General features: G+C 41.8%; 1 protein-coding gene across 17 annotated transcripts in view; it reads right to left on the reverse strand.

Moving 5' to 3' along the window:
* Nucleotides 1-10,696: 10,696 nt before the first annotated feature.
* The window catches only part of CTNND1 (catenin delta 1), a 47,097-nt gene continuing 44,754 nt past the window's right edge, over nt 10,697-13,039 (reverse strand). For 15 of the 17 annotated variants that reach the window (XM_014792853.2, XM_014792851.2, XM_014792854.2 and 12 more), the window contains one exon: nt 10,697-12,854. In XM_014792853.2, coding sequence (XP_014648339.1) covers nt 12,843-12,854 — 12 coding nt within the window. In that variant the 3' untranslated portion in view covers nt 10,697-12,842. The remainder of the gene's footprint in view (nt 12,855-13,039) is intronic. The other 2 variants (XM_087422894.1, XM_087422892.1) reach the window with 1 other exon arrangement.

The raw sequence follows: 13,039 nt of genomic DNA on the forward strand, positions 1-13,039 counted from the left end.
CAACTGTATCCCACTTCCTGTCTCTGCACCATCATGCCTGGAGATGGGAGGCAGAGAAACTCCTGTCTTCAAATGAAATCTGAGTAAAAAAACCAAAATACCCCATGGTGTGTTCTGAGGGAAGGGAAGGGTGTGCTGATTAGCATCTCTGCCCAGGGGCACTGAGCAGTAGGAAGCTTATCTCCAAATCCTCTGGGGAGGTGGAGTGAGGAGGTTGATAGGCTGAACCATCTAGAGAGGGGATGTCCACTCATCCTAACCACAGGATCAGGAGCACTGGCTAGAGGTTCCATACTTCCCAGTCTCCTGAGAAAGTGGGCTGCTGGGTTCCATGTTGGCCACAAAACAGTGGCCCTGAAGCAGGAATATGCCAGGGTCTAAATAAAATTAAGAGAGACTTAAAGTAGTAAATTAGACAATCATGAGGAAAACAATGTAGACTTGTAGGCAGTAGAAAGATATCCATGACATATTTTTATGGGAAAAAACAAATTGTAGAGCAATATGTATAGCATGTATAGATTAATCCCATTAGAAATAAGTCTATTTTGTACAAGCACTTATAGAAAGATATCTGGAAAGATATGCAACAAATAGTTAACAGTAGTTATCCCTGAGGAGTGACATAAAAGGGAGGAATTTTAATTCTATAATCTGCTGTATTAAATTTTGCAAAAAAAAAAACAAAACAAAACTATATAGGCTTTTGTCATTTAAACCAAGATTTTTTTTTTTTAAATTAATGGATGTGGGGCCGGCCCCGTGGCTTAGTGGTTAAGTGCGCGTGCTCCGCTACTGGCGACCCGGGTTCGGATCCCAGGCGCGCACCGACGCACCGTTTCTCCGGCCATGCTGAGGCCGAGTCTCACATACAGCAACTAGAAGGATGTGCAACTATGACATACACCTATCTACTGAGGCTTTGGGGACAAAAAAGGAGGAGGATTGGCAATAGATGTTAGCTCAGGGCTGATCTTCCTCACAAAAAAATAAAAATAAAAAATAAATTAATGGATGTGACAGAGTGGGATTAACATGTACACTGCTGAATGTGCACGCCCTCTTGCAAGAGGTGGACGCCTGGCAGTGATGGGCTCTGCCAGCAGAGGGCACCCATTCGTTATCTCTTTTATCGTAGGCAGATACCATGTACCCACAAATTCAGCACCTACTATGCTCTGTGCCTGAGGTTTTACTTGTATTATCTCATAGGTGGAGAACTGCTCTGAAAGGACAAGTCTGCAGCCTGCACTGGTCCCATTTGACCCCTGAAAGCATGGGGTGCTATGGCAATAGGTCTGCTGGAATCACAGTGAGCCACAGGGGAAGGGATGTGAATAGAAAGAATAAAAGGCACGTGTGTTCGCAGGTCAGTCCTGCAAATCCTCCAGGACCCCGACCCTGAGAGAGCTGGGAATCTGCTCTGCAGGGAAGACTCACTGACAGGGGCAACCTTGCATGCAGTGGTTTCCTTCTATCAGCCACCGGGTGGAAGATGGCTCTGCCCTATCAGCTATGCTCACCACTCTTAGAGGAACAAACTTCCGAGCAGGGAGACCTAAAACCAGAGATTTGTGATTCTTGATAGGCTGCCGAGTAGTGCAGGTCTGGAGCAACAGCAACTAGAGACACAGTGGAAGAGGAACGAAGAGGAAAGCAAAGATGGAGAGGGATCAAGGGGCAAGCAAGAGAGCAGTAGGGAGATGAGACAGGTCAGTCAGGCACAAGCCTGATAGTAGGAAGAATCTGAGCTACTGCCCATCGTGTCCAACTGACAAAGTGCTCCTTCAGGATACTGAACCTCAGTTTTATACCAGAAGGAAGAAGAATTAAAAAAAGATTGAACCCATGCCCTCTAGGATTTCAGACCCCAGACCCCAGAACAAGATCGAAACAAACACTATAGGATAGGAAGATCAGAGAAAAACAAACATACCATCCAAAGATGAAACAGATCAAAGCAAACCCTACTCTGCTGCTAGTTACTTCTCTTTGCACTGGGAAGCCATGCAGGAGTCTTTAAAAAGAAAAAAAAGTGCTCCTAAGCCAGACAGTTCTCTGACATCACCAGCATTCTCCCCTAGTCCATTCAGTCCTCTTTTTCAGGATCTCGTTTCCCTTCTTAAATATTGATGTACCATCAGGCTTCAAATCTAAACCCTCTGCTCTTCTCACACTGACATTCCTTGGCCAGCTCAGATAGTTCCATAGCTTGAAGTACAACCTATAGGTTGATAGTTAATAATACTGTATTGCAGGGGCAGGCCCAGTGGTTAAGTTTGCGTGCTCCACTTCAGCGACCCAAGGTTCGCAGGTTCGGACCCTGGGCACGGACCAATGGACCGCTTGTCAAGCCGTGCTGTGGCGGCAACATGTATAAAGTAGAGGAAGATGGGCATAGATGTTAGCCCAGGGCTGATCTTCCTCAGCAAAAAGAGGAGGATTGGCAACGGATGTTAGCTCAGGGCTAGTCTTCCTCACATACAAAAAAATAATAATATTGTATTGCATATTTGAAAGTTGCTGAGAGCAGATCTTTGATCTTTTTTTTTTTTTTTGGTGAGGAAGATTTGCTTTGTGCTAGCATCTGTTGCCAATCTTCCTTTTTTTTTTTGGCTTGAGGAAGATTAGCCCTGAGCTAACATCTGTGCCAATCTTCCTCTATTTTCTATGTGAGTCACCACCACAGCATGGCTTGACAAGCGGTGTAGGTCCGTGCCCAAGATCCGAACCCACAAACCTGGGCCACCAAAGCACAGTGCGCTGGATTTAACCACACGCCTTGGGGCCAGCCCCAAGAGTAGGTCTTTTTTTTTTTTTTTTTTTTAAAGATTTTATTTATTCATGTTTTTCCCCCCAAAGCCCCAGTAGATAGTTGTATGTCGTAGGTTCACATCCTTCTAGTTGCTGTACGTGGGACCCGGCCTCGCGTTGGACGGAGAAGCGGTGCCTTGGGGCACGCCCGGGATCCGAACCCGGGCCACCAGCATCAGAGCGCACGCACTCAACCGCTAAGCCACGGAGCCGGCCCAAGAGTAGGTCTTAAATGTTCTCATCACAAGAAAAAAAAAATTGTGCAGCTATGCATGGTGACACGTTACCTAGACTTATTGTGATGATTTCGCAACGTATACAAATACCAAATCATTATGTTGTACACCTGAAACTAATGTTATATGTCAATGATACCTCAATTTAATAAAAAACTACAAAAAGAAACCCCACAAGATTAAAAATCAAACAAATCTGGGCCAGCCCTGTGGCTTAGTGGTTAAATGCACACGCTCCGCTACTGGCGGCCCAGGTTCAGATCCCAGGCGCGCACCGACGCACCACTTCTCCAGCCATGCTGAGGCCACGTCCCACATACAGCAACTAGAAGGATGTGCAGCTATGACATACAACTATCTCCTGGGGCTTTGGGGAAAAAAAGGTGGAGGATTGGCAATAGATGTTAGCTCAGAGCCGGTCTTCCTCAGCAAAAAGAGGAGGATTAGCATGGAAAAAAATATAAAAAAAAAAATAATATAAAAAAATAAATAAAAATCAAACAAATCTAGTTGAAGTCTGACCTTTGCCACTGAGTGTAACCTAAGGCAGTTTACTTAACTGCTCTAAGATTTCATTTCTCCATCTGTAAGATGGGGATAATTATAGAGTTATTGTAAATATTAAACAGGAATAATACATGTGAAGCCTTTAAAGCTTTGCCCCAAAATATTTTCTCTTATTATATATGTTCACGTCATTCCCCTCCTTATAGGGTTGATGTGAAGATTAAATGTCAATATATTCAAGGTACTTAATGTCTTACAGAGGGTAAGCAGTAAATATGAGCTATTACCATCATTACTGAATAGACCTAAAATTGATAAACTTTTGTCTCTACACTATGACCTAGTCTAAGCTACCATCATGTCTTGCCTAGATTTTTGCAGCTTCCTCTAACCGGTCATCTTGTTTTTCCCCCTCCATACTATTCTGTATAGCTAGTGATCTGGTCTCTTCACTGCTTAAAACTCTGCCCTCAGGGTAAAGCAGTTTACCACTAGTTCCTTGAGGACAAGGGTCTGTGCTCACTACATTTCTATCGCTAGTTTGGGGCCTAGCATATCACAAGGTACTTAGTAAATATATGTAGCTTTTTATTCTTTTTTCATTCAATTAAACCCCTTTCTATCTCTCATGGGCTCTGCATGAAGAGTACTACTTTCTCTCTCAAGGTTTCAGACATACAGAAAAACCTTGGTATCTCGCGAGAAGTCTTTTCCAAACCTGATTCAGGGAAGTCTATGCGCTGTCACAGGCACTACCAGCCTTAAGGGACATGTCCTTCTGGACCTGCCACAAAGTCGTCTCTAAGCTCTTAACATTAATTCCTGCAAAGTTCATTCCTAAATGCCCTAACATTTAAGCACCTAGAACAGGGCCTGGCCAAAGAGGCATAAGTACCCGCAGAGTGACTAGTGCTACCTTTTCCTAATCCAGGGCTAGACATGTATGCCACTCACTTTTGTTATTTTGGGTTGCCCTTGAAATCATCCCTGAAATAGTTGGATACAATAACTGAGCAGAGTAATCATATAGCTAAACATACATTATATATACATATATGTAAAAGAGAAGTACCCAATGATTGATACAATAATATTCTTACTATGTGCCAGACACTGTTCTAAGTGCAAATACATTCATTACCTCATTTAATCTTCATAATAACCCTATATGTAGGTATTATTATTCCCATGCTACATATGATGAAAGGCATCAGAAGCTTAAGAAATTCACCCAAGATTTCACAGCTAAGTAGCAGAATTAAGGACTTGAACTCGGGCAGTCTTGTTCCAGAGCCTGAGTTTAACGCTGAGTTCTTTTATATACAGTACCTTCCTGAATCATCTCAAACACCTATGAGCTAGGCACTAACCCCAACAAAGAGAGAAGAAATAACGGATTAAAGCAACAGGCACTTGAATAAGACATTAGATAGCACATCTTGGTCTCATATAAAATCTATGCCTTGCATCGCAAGTACTTGTGCTTTAAGCGGATCATAAAAGAGAAAGAAATGTCTATTGCAAATGTGTGTCATGGAGATGTATCACCAACAATTCAAAATTTGAGTCAACATCCTTGAGAAAGTCCCTTAGAGCCCAGGAAACAATCCATGACCCAGAGATGAGCTTGAACAGCCCAATGCTCCCCTCCCCGTCCTTGACCTCTTCTACTCTAAAGCCAGCAGTCCCTAAAAAAAGGTCCATCTCCTTCATATCAAAGGGCAGCCTCCAGCCTTAGCCCAGCCCTTCTCTGGGTCAAGCCCTATTAGGATATGGTGAGACTACTCAGACAAATAAGACTTTGTACTCAAGGAGTCGGCAATTTAGTCAGCAAGATATGAAATCCTTGGATTCCGTCTTGACATGAGTCAGGCTGACCAACTCACATACCAGCCAGCAAATAATTATTTAAATTTTAACTTTGCTTTAATGGAAATTGTCTTGGACCTGTTCTCTTTGCCCCCTACTTACACTTCATTCTCCGCTTTTCCTGCACACATCTACTTCACTTGCCACGTAATATGCCCCAGTCCTGTGATAGAGAGGTAGGCTCTTCACCACCTCCTGTAACTGGTGCCCTGGGAGCTCAGCTTGTTCTATCAGAGGTAGCACCAGTTCTAACAACCCTCACCCTCCTCTTGCCTTCTTCCCTTTCTGTTTGCAAGTTTTATGTTCTATCTTTTAGTGGTTATCCTAGCTAATACGTATATTTAGTTTCACAAACTCCTAAGTTAATATCTTTACTTTCCTCCTGAATATAAGAACACGAAAGTCAGTGTTCTAATCATCCCAATTTATATGCTATTGTTGGCCAGTATTTTAATTCTAGTCCATATTTCCCTCCCACAAATCACATATTGCTTATACATACAGTTAATGCTTGCTTACTTTTACCAACATTATTTACCAGTATCCTTGTTCAGTGTTCCTTCTTGCATCTGACTTGCCATTAGAGATTATTTTCCTTCTGCCTCAAGGGCATCCTCTAGAATAACCTTTGTTGAGTAGCAAACTCTGCTTTTGTCTGAAAACATTTTTAGTTAGCCCTCTTTCTTAAAAAAAGTTTCACTAAGTGTCAATTTCCATGATAATTCTTTTGTTCTTAACAAGATGAAGGGTAAGAATTTCACTGTTTGCTAGCTTTCCTTGTTGATGGTGAGAAGCCACACATCAGGGCTATTTTCTATAGGTGGTTTGTATTTTCTCTAGTTGTTCAAGATCTTAACTTTTCTGCACTTCACCTTGACATTTCTAGATGCGTTGCTTTTTATCTTGCTTGAACTCACTGGGATTCCTAAATCTGAGGCTTGGTGCCTTTTACCAAATCTGAAAATTTATCAGCCATTATCTCTTTGGCTATTGCCTCTTCCTTTCTATTATCTCCTCCTAGAGCTCCAGATAACATACATTAGATCTTCTCATTCTATTGTCCTCTACTGTCCAGATTTCAACTTCTTTGCTATTTTCCATTCTTCCTTCTCCTTCTCTTTCTTCTTTGGAAAGCATTCTGGATAATTTCTTGAGAACTATCTTCCAATTCACTAGTAGCCCTTCAATTTCTCAAGTCTATCTAATCTAAGTTTTTATTTCAAATTTTTATTTTTCATTTCTAATTGAAAGTCTTTTTTCTTCAAATCTGCTGGGTTGTTTTTTGTCATCTTACTTTCAAACTTGTTTCAGTTCATTAACCAAAATGTTATTTCACCACAGTCTGTGTGACAAAGCCAACATCTGAAGTATTTTCAGAATCAGCTTCTGTGTCTTTTTGTCCCCTTTTCAATCATGGTGCCTTATTTCTTTGTGCATCTTATAATTTTTGAGCAGGGCTGCTCATTTGCCTTGGAAGCATATCTGTGGGAATTGTTTTGAGGCCTTAGAGGGACTGCATTTACTTCTGGAAATCATCCGGAGGCATGACCAAGTACCACTTTAAATTCCCCAGTTAAGATTTTTTGGACCACATGAATAGCATAAATTTGGACTGAAAACCCACAGAGGGCCATCTTGTGGTTATGAAGTCTCAGGGAAGATACTGTATATATTTTTCCTTCCATCTAGCACCAAGATTAAGACAAATAAGTTCTTTGCTGCCCCTTTCTATAGAGTGTATTTCTTGTTTATCTTTACACTGAGGGTATCCCAGCTTTACCTGGAGTTACCTGCTAGATTCCTCATTTCCTGTTTCCTATAACTTGTGCAGTCACTGAAGTAGATGCTTCAAGTCTGCTGACTTTGGCAAAAACTCTGAGTAAAAGCTAGCTTTAGCAGTTGTTTACTTCCTAGGATTCCAGTTTTCACTTCATTTTGAATATCTGTAGATTCCTTACTTTGTGCTTGTTCAGCAATGTGTTTGCAACTATTCTTGTATAAATACATTTTACCCTGCATCTTGTTTCTGCTGAAATGACTTTTCAGAGTATCTAATCCACCACAATGCCAAAAACAGAAGCCTGAATTAGTTCCAACTGTACACACTACTCTCCCTCCACCCTGGATTCTGACAATAGAGTGGGTTGTAAAAAGGCCCGGAGTCCAAAGTCTGCAAAGACCAATGCCAACCCTGCCTTAAAGGTGAAGGAAAAAAGGATTAAGGTTAAGACAAGAGCAGAGTTTGTGCCTGGCACAGAGTCACCACCGATATCCCCTATTTCTTTTTCTTTTCCTCAGGCATTCAGACTATTTGTCCATTAGCACTACAAATATCTGGGGAAAGACAGCAAGAGAGTAATCTCTTCTGTATCCCCAATAAAAGTGGAATAACCTGTCCTTTTCAACAATAAAGATAGAGATGTATATGGAGAGAAGGGTAGCACTTTTTCTTCAGCTAAAAATAAACCAAAAAAGCTAGTTGCCACGTGCTTACAATAATGCTTATGGCTCCTACAGTTATACTCACGAGTGTGAAGCTCCTGACTCAACCCATCCGTAGATAGCTACCCTGGTCATGTGATACAACATAAAAGGAGAAACACAGAAAGTCAGGATATAACAATGCAGACAGACCAAAATGATTGTTCTCATTGGCGCTTTCCCTACCTCACTTCCTCCAGCTTTCTCTCCAGCCACGTCTGCCCCTAAATTCTGGGTGGATCAGCTGAAGAACTAATGCTTTAAGTGACACACTGAGACAACAGGAAAGTCAAGATGTCATTAGGTTATATGAAAAAGAAATTAGCTCCCACAATGTCTTTTCTTACTTTTTTGTGCTTTCTTGTGGTAGGCTGTCTCTTAGGAGTGATTTAAGTTTCCAAACACACCACCTTGGCTTTGGCCAATGGGGCCACTTGCTCCCCAGTTGAGGTACCCTTTGTAGCCAGAAGTGACACTTCAGTCAAAATCAGCAACTCCAGGGGATTTTCTATGCCCTAGAAGGCCCCATATCAGGGGGCTAGCTTCACCTCTCAGCAGCCTGGGCATTACCTACTTGACATGATTTTCAAGATAAGAAGTTTCTTCTACCCACATTGGCCTATCACTACTACCTCAAATTCTACAGTAAGCAATTCATTCCTTTGAGATAAACATTGTTTCCTCTATGAATTCTCCCTTACTGTGGTTATGACCACACCCACCATGAGACCAGTATTACTGCCAGTGGAGTAGGAGCCAGCCATCCTGGATTCGTTTGAGGCTGGAACCTCAAGCAAGTCACTAGATCAGTATATCAAGTTGCAAGAACTGACCACAGGCATTAGAATAACCTAGGTGACTTATCAAGATTTCAGATTCCGGAGTCCCATCTACTGAATCATTTTTTCGAAATGGAACATGGGAATCTGCATTTTTATCAAGTTTCCCAGGTAATTCTTATGTACTTGCTCAGATCTATAAAGCTAGGTCTAGTTGGTATATAACTCTATCTATGAAAATACCAAGACGAACCTTTACTATCCTATACTTCAGATATAAAGATAGACAAAATGAGAAATAATTACCTAGAAAGGCTGGTCCCTAGTTCTTCCTGGGTGAGATGCTTCCAGTTTGTAACAAAGTGCATTAGTTCAGCACGAAAAAACAAGTAGCTAAGTGAGGTCATAGCTTTGAGCTGTCAAAAAGTATGTCACAGCAAGACTCATTACAGCTAGCTATTTCACAAACATGTTCACAAAAGAGCCTCATCGAGACAGGAGAGTGGTTGAGCATAACCTATAACCACTTCCAGAAAAACAACCCAGGCTCTAAAGGATCAGAAGTACATGGGCAAGTCTTGACAAAATCCACAAGGATTCCTAAAGTTGGTGTTAAGTAAGACATAACAAGAGGCTTCAAAAGCATTACTAAATCAGTGTGAAGAAACTTGAGAGATATAGGGGCTTTACAGATCATTCTGTTGATCGCCTTATTTTAGGTAAGGGCAGAGAGGAGAAATGTTTTTAAAAGATCACAGATCTTAGCTACACAGGATTCTCATGGATTGCAATCTATATGAGAAAGGGCCACCTGTTTCCTTCTCTAATCTAAACCTAACATCCATAACAATGCCTAGCATATAGAAGATGCTCAGTAAATATTTACTGAATGAGATAAAACAAATGGACCAATCCAGAGAGACTGGAGAAGAGTAAGGTTTGTATATAGCTCAATGCCAGTGGATAATAAAGAACATAACAGAAACAAAGGCTATTCACCAGCAGCCAGGTTTATCTCCATTGATAAAAAACCATCTCAAGTGAGGCTACCAAACCTCTTTGGAAAGCAAACACTAATAGCTTTTTGGCTCTGTGCTTCATCAACCTTCTAGTCTAAAACTACAATTGTCAGGCACAAATCAAGTTACAATGCTTAGATTTCCTGGTCTCACTAGCCCAAGAGAGTTTTCATACCCAAGACCTAATTCAACAAAATTGAGACATGACATCATCATCTGAAGCAGCTATATATTTTTAATCTAAAGAACGGGCATACAAAAAGCATTTTACATAAATTCTCGAGTCTTTTAATTATATAACAGGAAATATGGGCCCCAGAAAAATAAGTCTCTTTCCACAGGTCTTAATCCTTGGCCTCTGCAGTAAAGACAATCCCTGGTAATCCAACAAGTATTTGCTACCCACCCAAGTATTATTTGGTAGGACACCAAAGGAAGCTATAGGCCTGTCCCTTGTCTTCTTATTAAAGGACTGCAGATAGCCTGAGAAGCAACATTATGGCCCACTGTTCAGTACTTATATACATGAGCCTTTTAATTCTACATTTTCATATTTATTAGGACGGCAGTTGGAGTTGGTACATTCTAATCTTCTACCCATAAATGTTACATTCAAGAGGGCCATGTATTGCAATGGGCTTTATTCAGTGTTAGTTTTGTCCAATGTTGCACAAGAATTTCAGTGACTAAGGAAGTCATTAATTCTTTATACTTCAGTTTCCTATCTCTAAGTTAGTGATCAACTTCCCATGCTCTACTTGGCCACATTTAATTTTTAAGAATCTTCAAAGGAAAAACGTTCCATATATAATTAAAAGGAATGTCGCTTGATAAGAGTTGGGACTGAGCTCAAAATAAATCCATCCTGGTATAACCCTCTTCTTGGGTGCTCTGGAGAGAAAAAGGACACTGATACATAAGGAAGTAACCAAGATGAAAGGAGAGAAGAGATATAGCTTGAAGTGAAGAAATGACACAGACCCCCCACATACACACTTTAAAAACTTTATTTATATAAAAAACTCATTTGTTTTTAAAAGCATTAACAAGAGAGAAAGAAAAACAGAAAAGGTATGGAGCAGAAGACATGCCCCTTAGTAGTGTTCGGTGGGAAGGTGGGATTTTTGGTTCTCTGGAATTGAATGTTTAGTGTTTTTATAGACAAAAAAGAAAAAACAAAATAGTTAAAGGTCCCCCAAAGCTCACGACTGTTCTATTACCCACACCCCACCGAGAAAAAGAGCACCAGGAAAAGAGCAGAAGAGGACAAGAGAAACCAAGAGTGGAGCCAGGTCTGGATGGGGCAATTCCCCTGTGCAGTATGCTCTTAGGGTCACAGGAAAAGGCTCCTTTTTGCCAGAAAAGGAGTGGGAAGAAATGGGAGGGGGGAAAGGGTAAATAAGGGATTTTAATGCATAGGAGAAGGGGAACGGGAAGGGGGTTGGTGGATTGTGCACTTTTCTCCTACCCCATAGCCTCAATATATAAGGGAAGGGGGAGAGAGGAGAAGGATAAAGATTTCCAGTTGCACTGAATAGAGCTTTAGATTAAGGGGAGGAGTAAAAGGCAATAAAGAAAAAGGTTGGAAAAAAAAAAAAAATCAACCAGCACAGCAGCTGATTCCTCTAGCCCAACCTGCTACTATACACTAAACTGAAAGGAGGAGGTTCGGGGTGGGGGGGACACGACTTCCCTATAACCCCTTCAGAGATGATGGTAAATTCTGGGCAACTGAGGGGTAAGAGTCGTACCTCCTCCCACCAACCTCATTTTGAGATTCATCAGAACAGGATTTTTGCAAAATCCCAACCATATAATGTTGAGCAAAAGCTTGTGATGGCTGAAATTAGAGGCTACACCAATTCCCAGTGGAGAATCTGAGGTTCTCTAGGTCACCTCTTCTCTTCTTTCTGCTTATTTAGGGCCAATAGTGGGTAAGAAAGCAACAAAATATAATTTGCAAAATCATGAAAAATGAGACTGCAGAGGCAAAGAAAGGCACATGGAAGGGAAGGAGGAGATGCACCCCAGGCCAAAGGCACAAAGAAGAGGCAAAGCCAGGGGCAATCTCACCTTTTAAAGGGTAAAGGGGGCAGGAGTATGTACATCAAGTCCTTTAGTTAGCCAACCAGTCAAGGGAGGAGGCAGGGGAGGATAGGGCTCCAAGGGTAGAAAAAGGAGAAATAAGGGTGGGGGAAGCCAGCTTTGAAGCTTCCTGCCAGTTTCAGACTAAGTGATTCTTGTACATTCCTATTAGCTCCTCTTAGTAAGTTTTTCTCCTCCCCATAAGACATCTTTCTGCTCCTTCTCACCCAAAAAGTCTTCCTTGACACAGTCTCCTCTTTCTACAGCCTCTTGGAAATGGCCAGGCCAAGTCAGCAGACATTATCACAGGATGGGAGAGGAGGGTTAAGGACAGCCTCAGTAAGGGGCAGTGACAGCAGCCCAGGGTTGACATGAGGCTTGGAGAAGAGATGGAGTCTGTAGATCCTTGATGGTCCCTGCCCTGGAGATGAGGAGAGCAAGGTTTCTTAATCTCAGTTCTAGGAGACCTTCACTTACTTAAGAACCCTTGCCAGATGGAATGTGCCAAGGTTGCCGGCCTTCTTTGCTTCAAAAATAGTCATTAGGAATAAGGGAAGAGCTTGCACTTCCCATTCTCCAAAAACATAAAAAATCCCTTCCCCACCAGGAAAAAAAAAATCTTGATTAAGAATCATCGGTTTATGCATTGCTGGACACTGCATATATAGCACGTAACTTCCAATTCTTCCCACAGCTTCCAGTGAAGATTCTCACTGTCTCCCCTCCTTCCACACAAGGCCAAGAGTTCCAGGGAGAGCTGGCAAAAAAGAGCTAATCTGCAGCAGTTTCTCAAGATATGCATATAACTGAGTCAAGGCTTCTTAGGAGCAATTGGAGGGGATTTGTAGAGGGGAGGAGGGACAACTAAGCTTCACTGGAAAAAGTTAGGAGTTGATGGAAAGAAGGCAGCCACTTAGGGCTATAAGGGCAGGAGGCAGCCTGGCAGTTGGCACAATAGTCCAGCGAAGAAAGGGAAAAATCATCAGTCCATTTCACCACCAAAAAATAAAAGTACATATATTATAAGCCCAGATGTAGCGGAGATAGTGGTGCTAAATCTTCTGCTGTAGGGAAAAAAGAGAAAGAGATGTTAATAGGGTTGGGAATAAAGAGATTCAAAAGATAGCTGAGCAAATCTGGAGGGAGGAAAGTAGCACATAATGGAGAATCAGATCACCAGTGGTGTGTCCCAGCCTCTTAAAGAGGTAACAATCACAGATGCAGCACCCCCAAGCCCCAATTGGCTGAG

This window comes from Ceratotherium simum, chromosome 34 (genome assembly GCF_057802395.1).
Source record: "Ceratotherium simum simum isolate JZ-2026a chromosome 34, ASM5780239v1, whole genome shotgun sequence".
Lineage (NCBI taxonomy): Eukaryota > Metazoa > Chordata > Mammalia > Perissodactyla > Rhinocerotidae > Ceratotherium > Ceratotherium simum.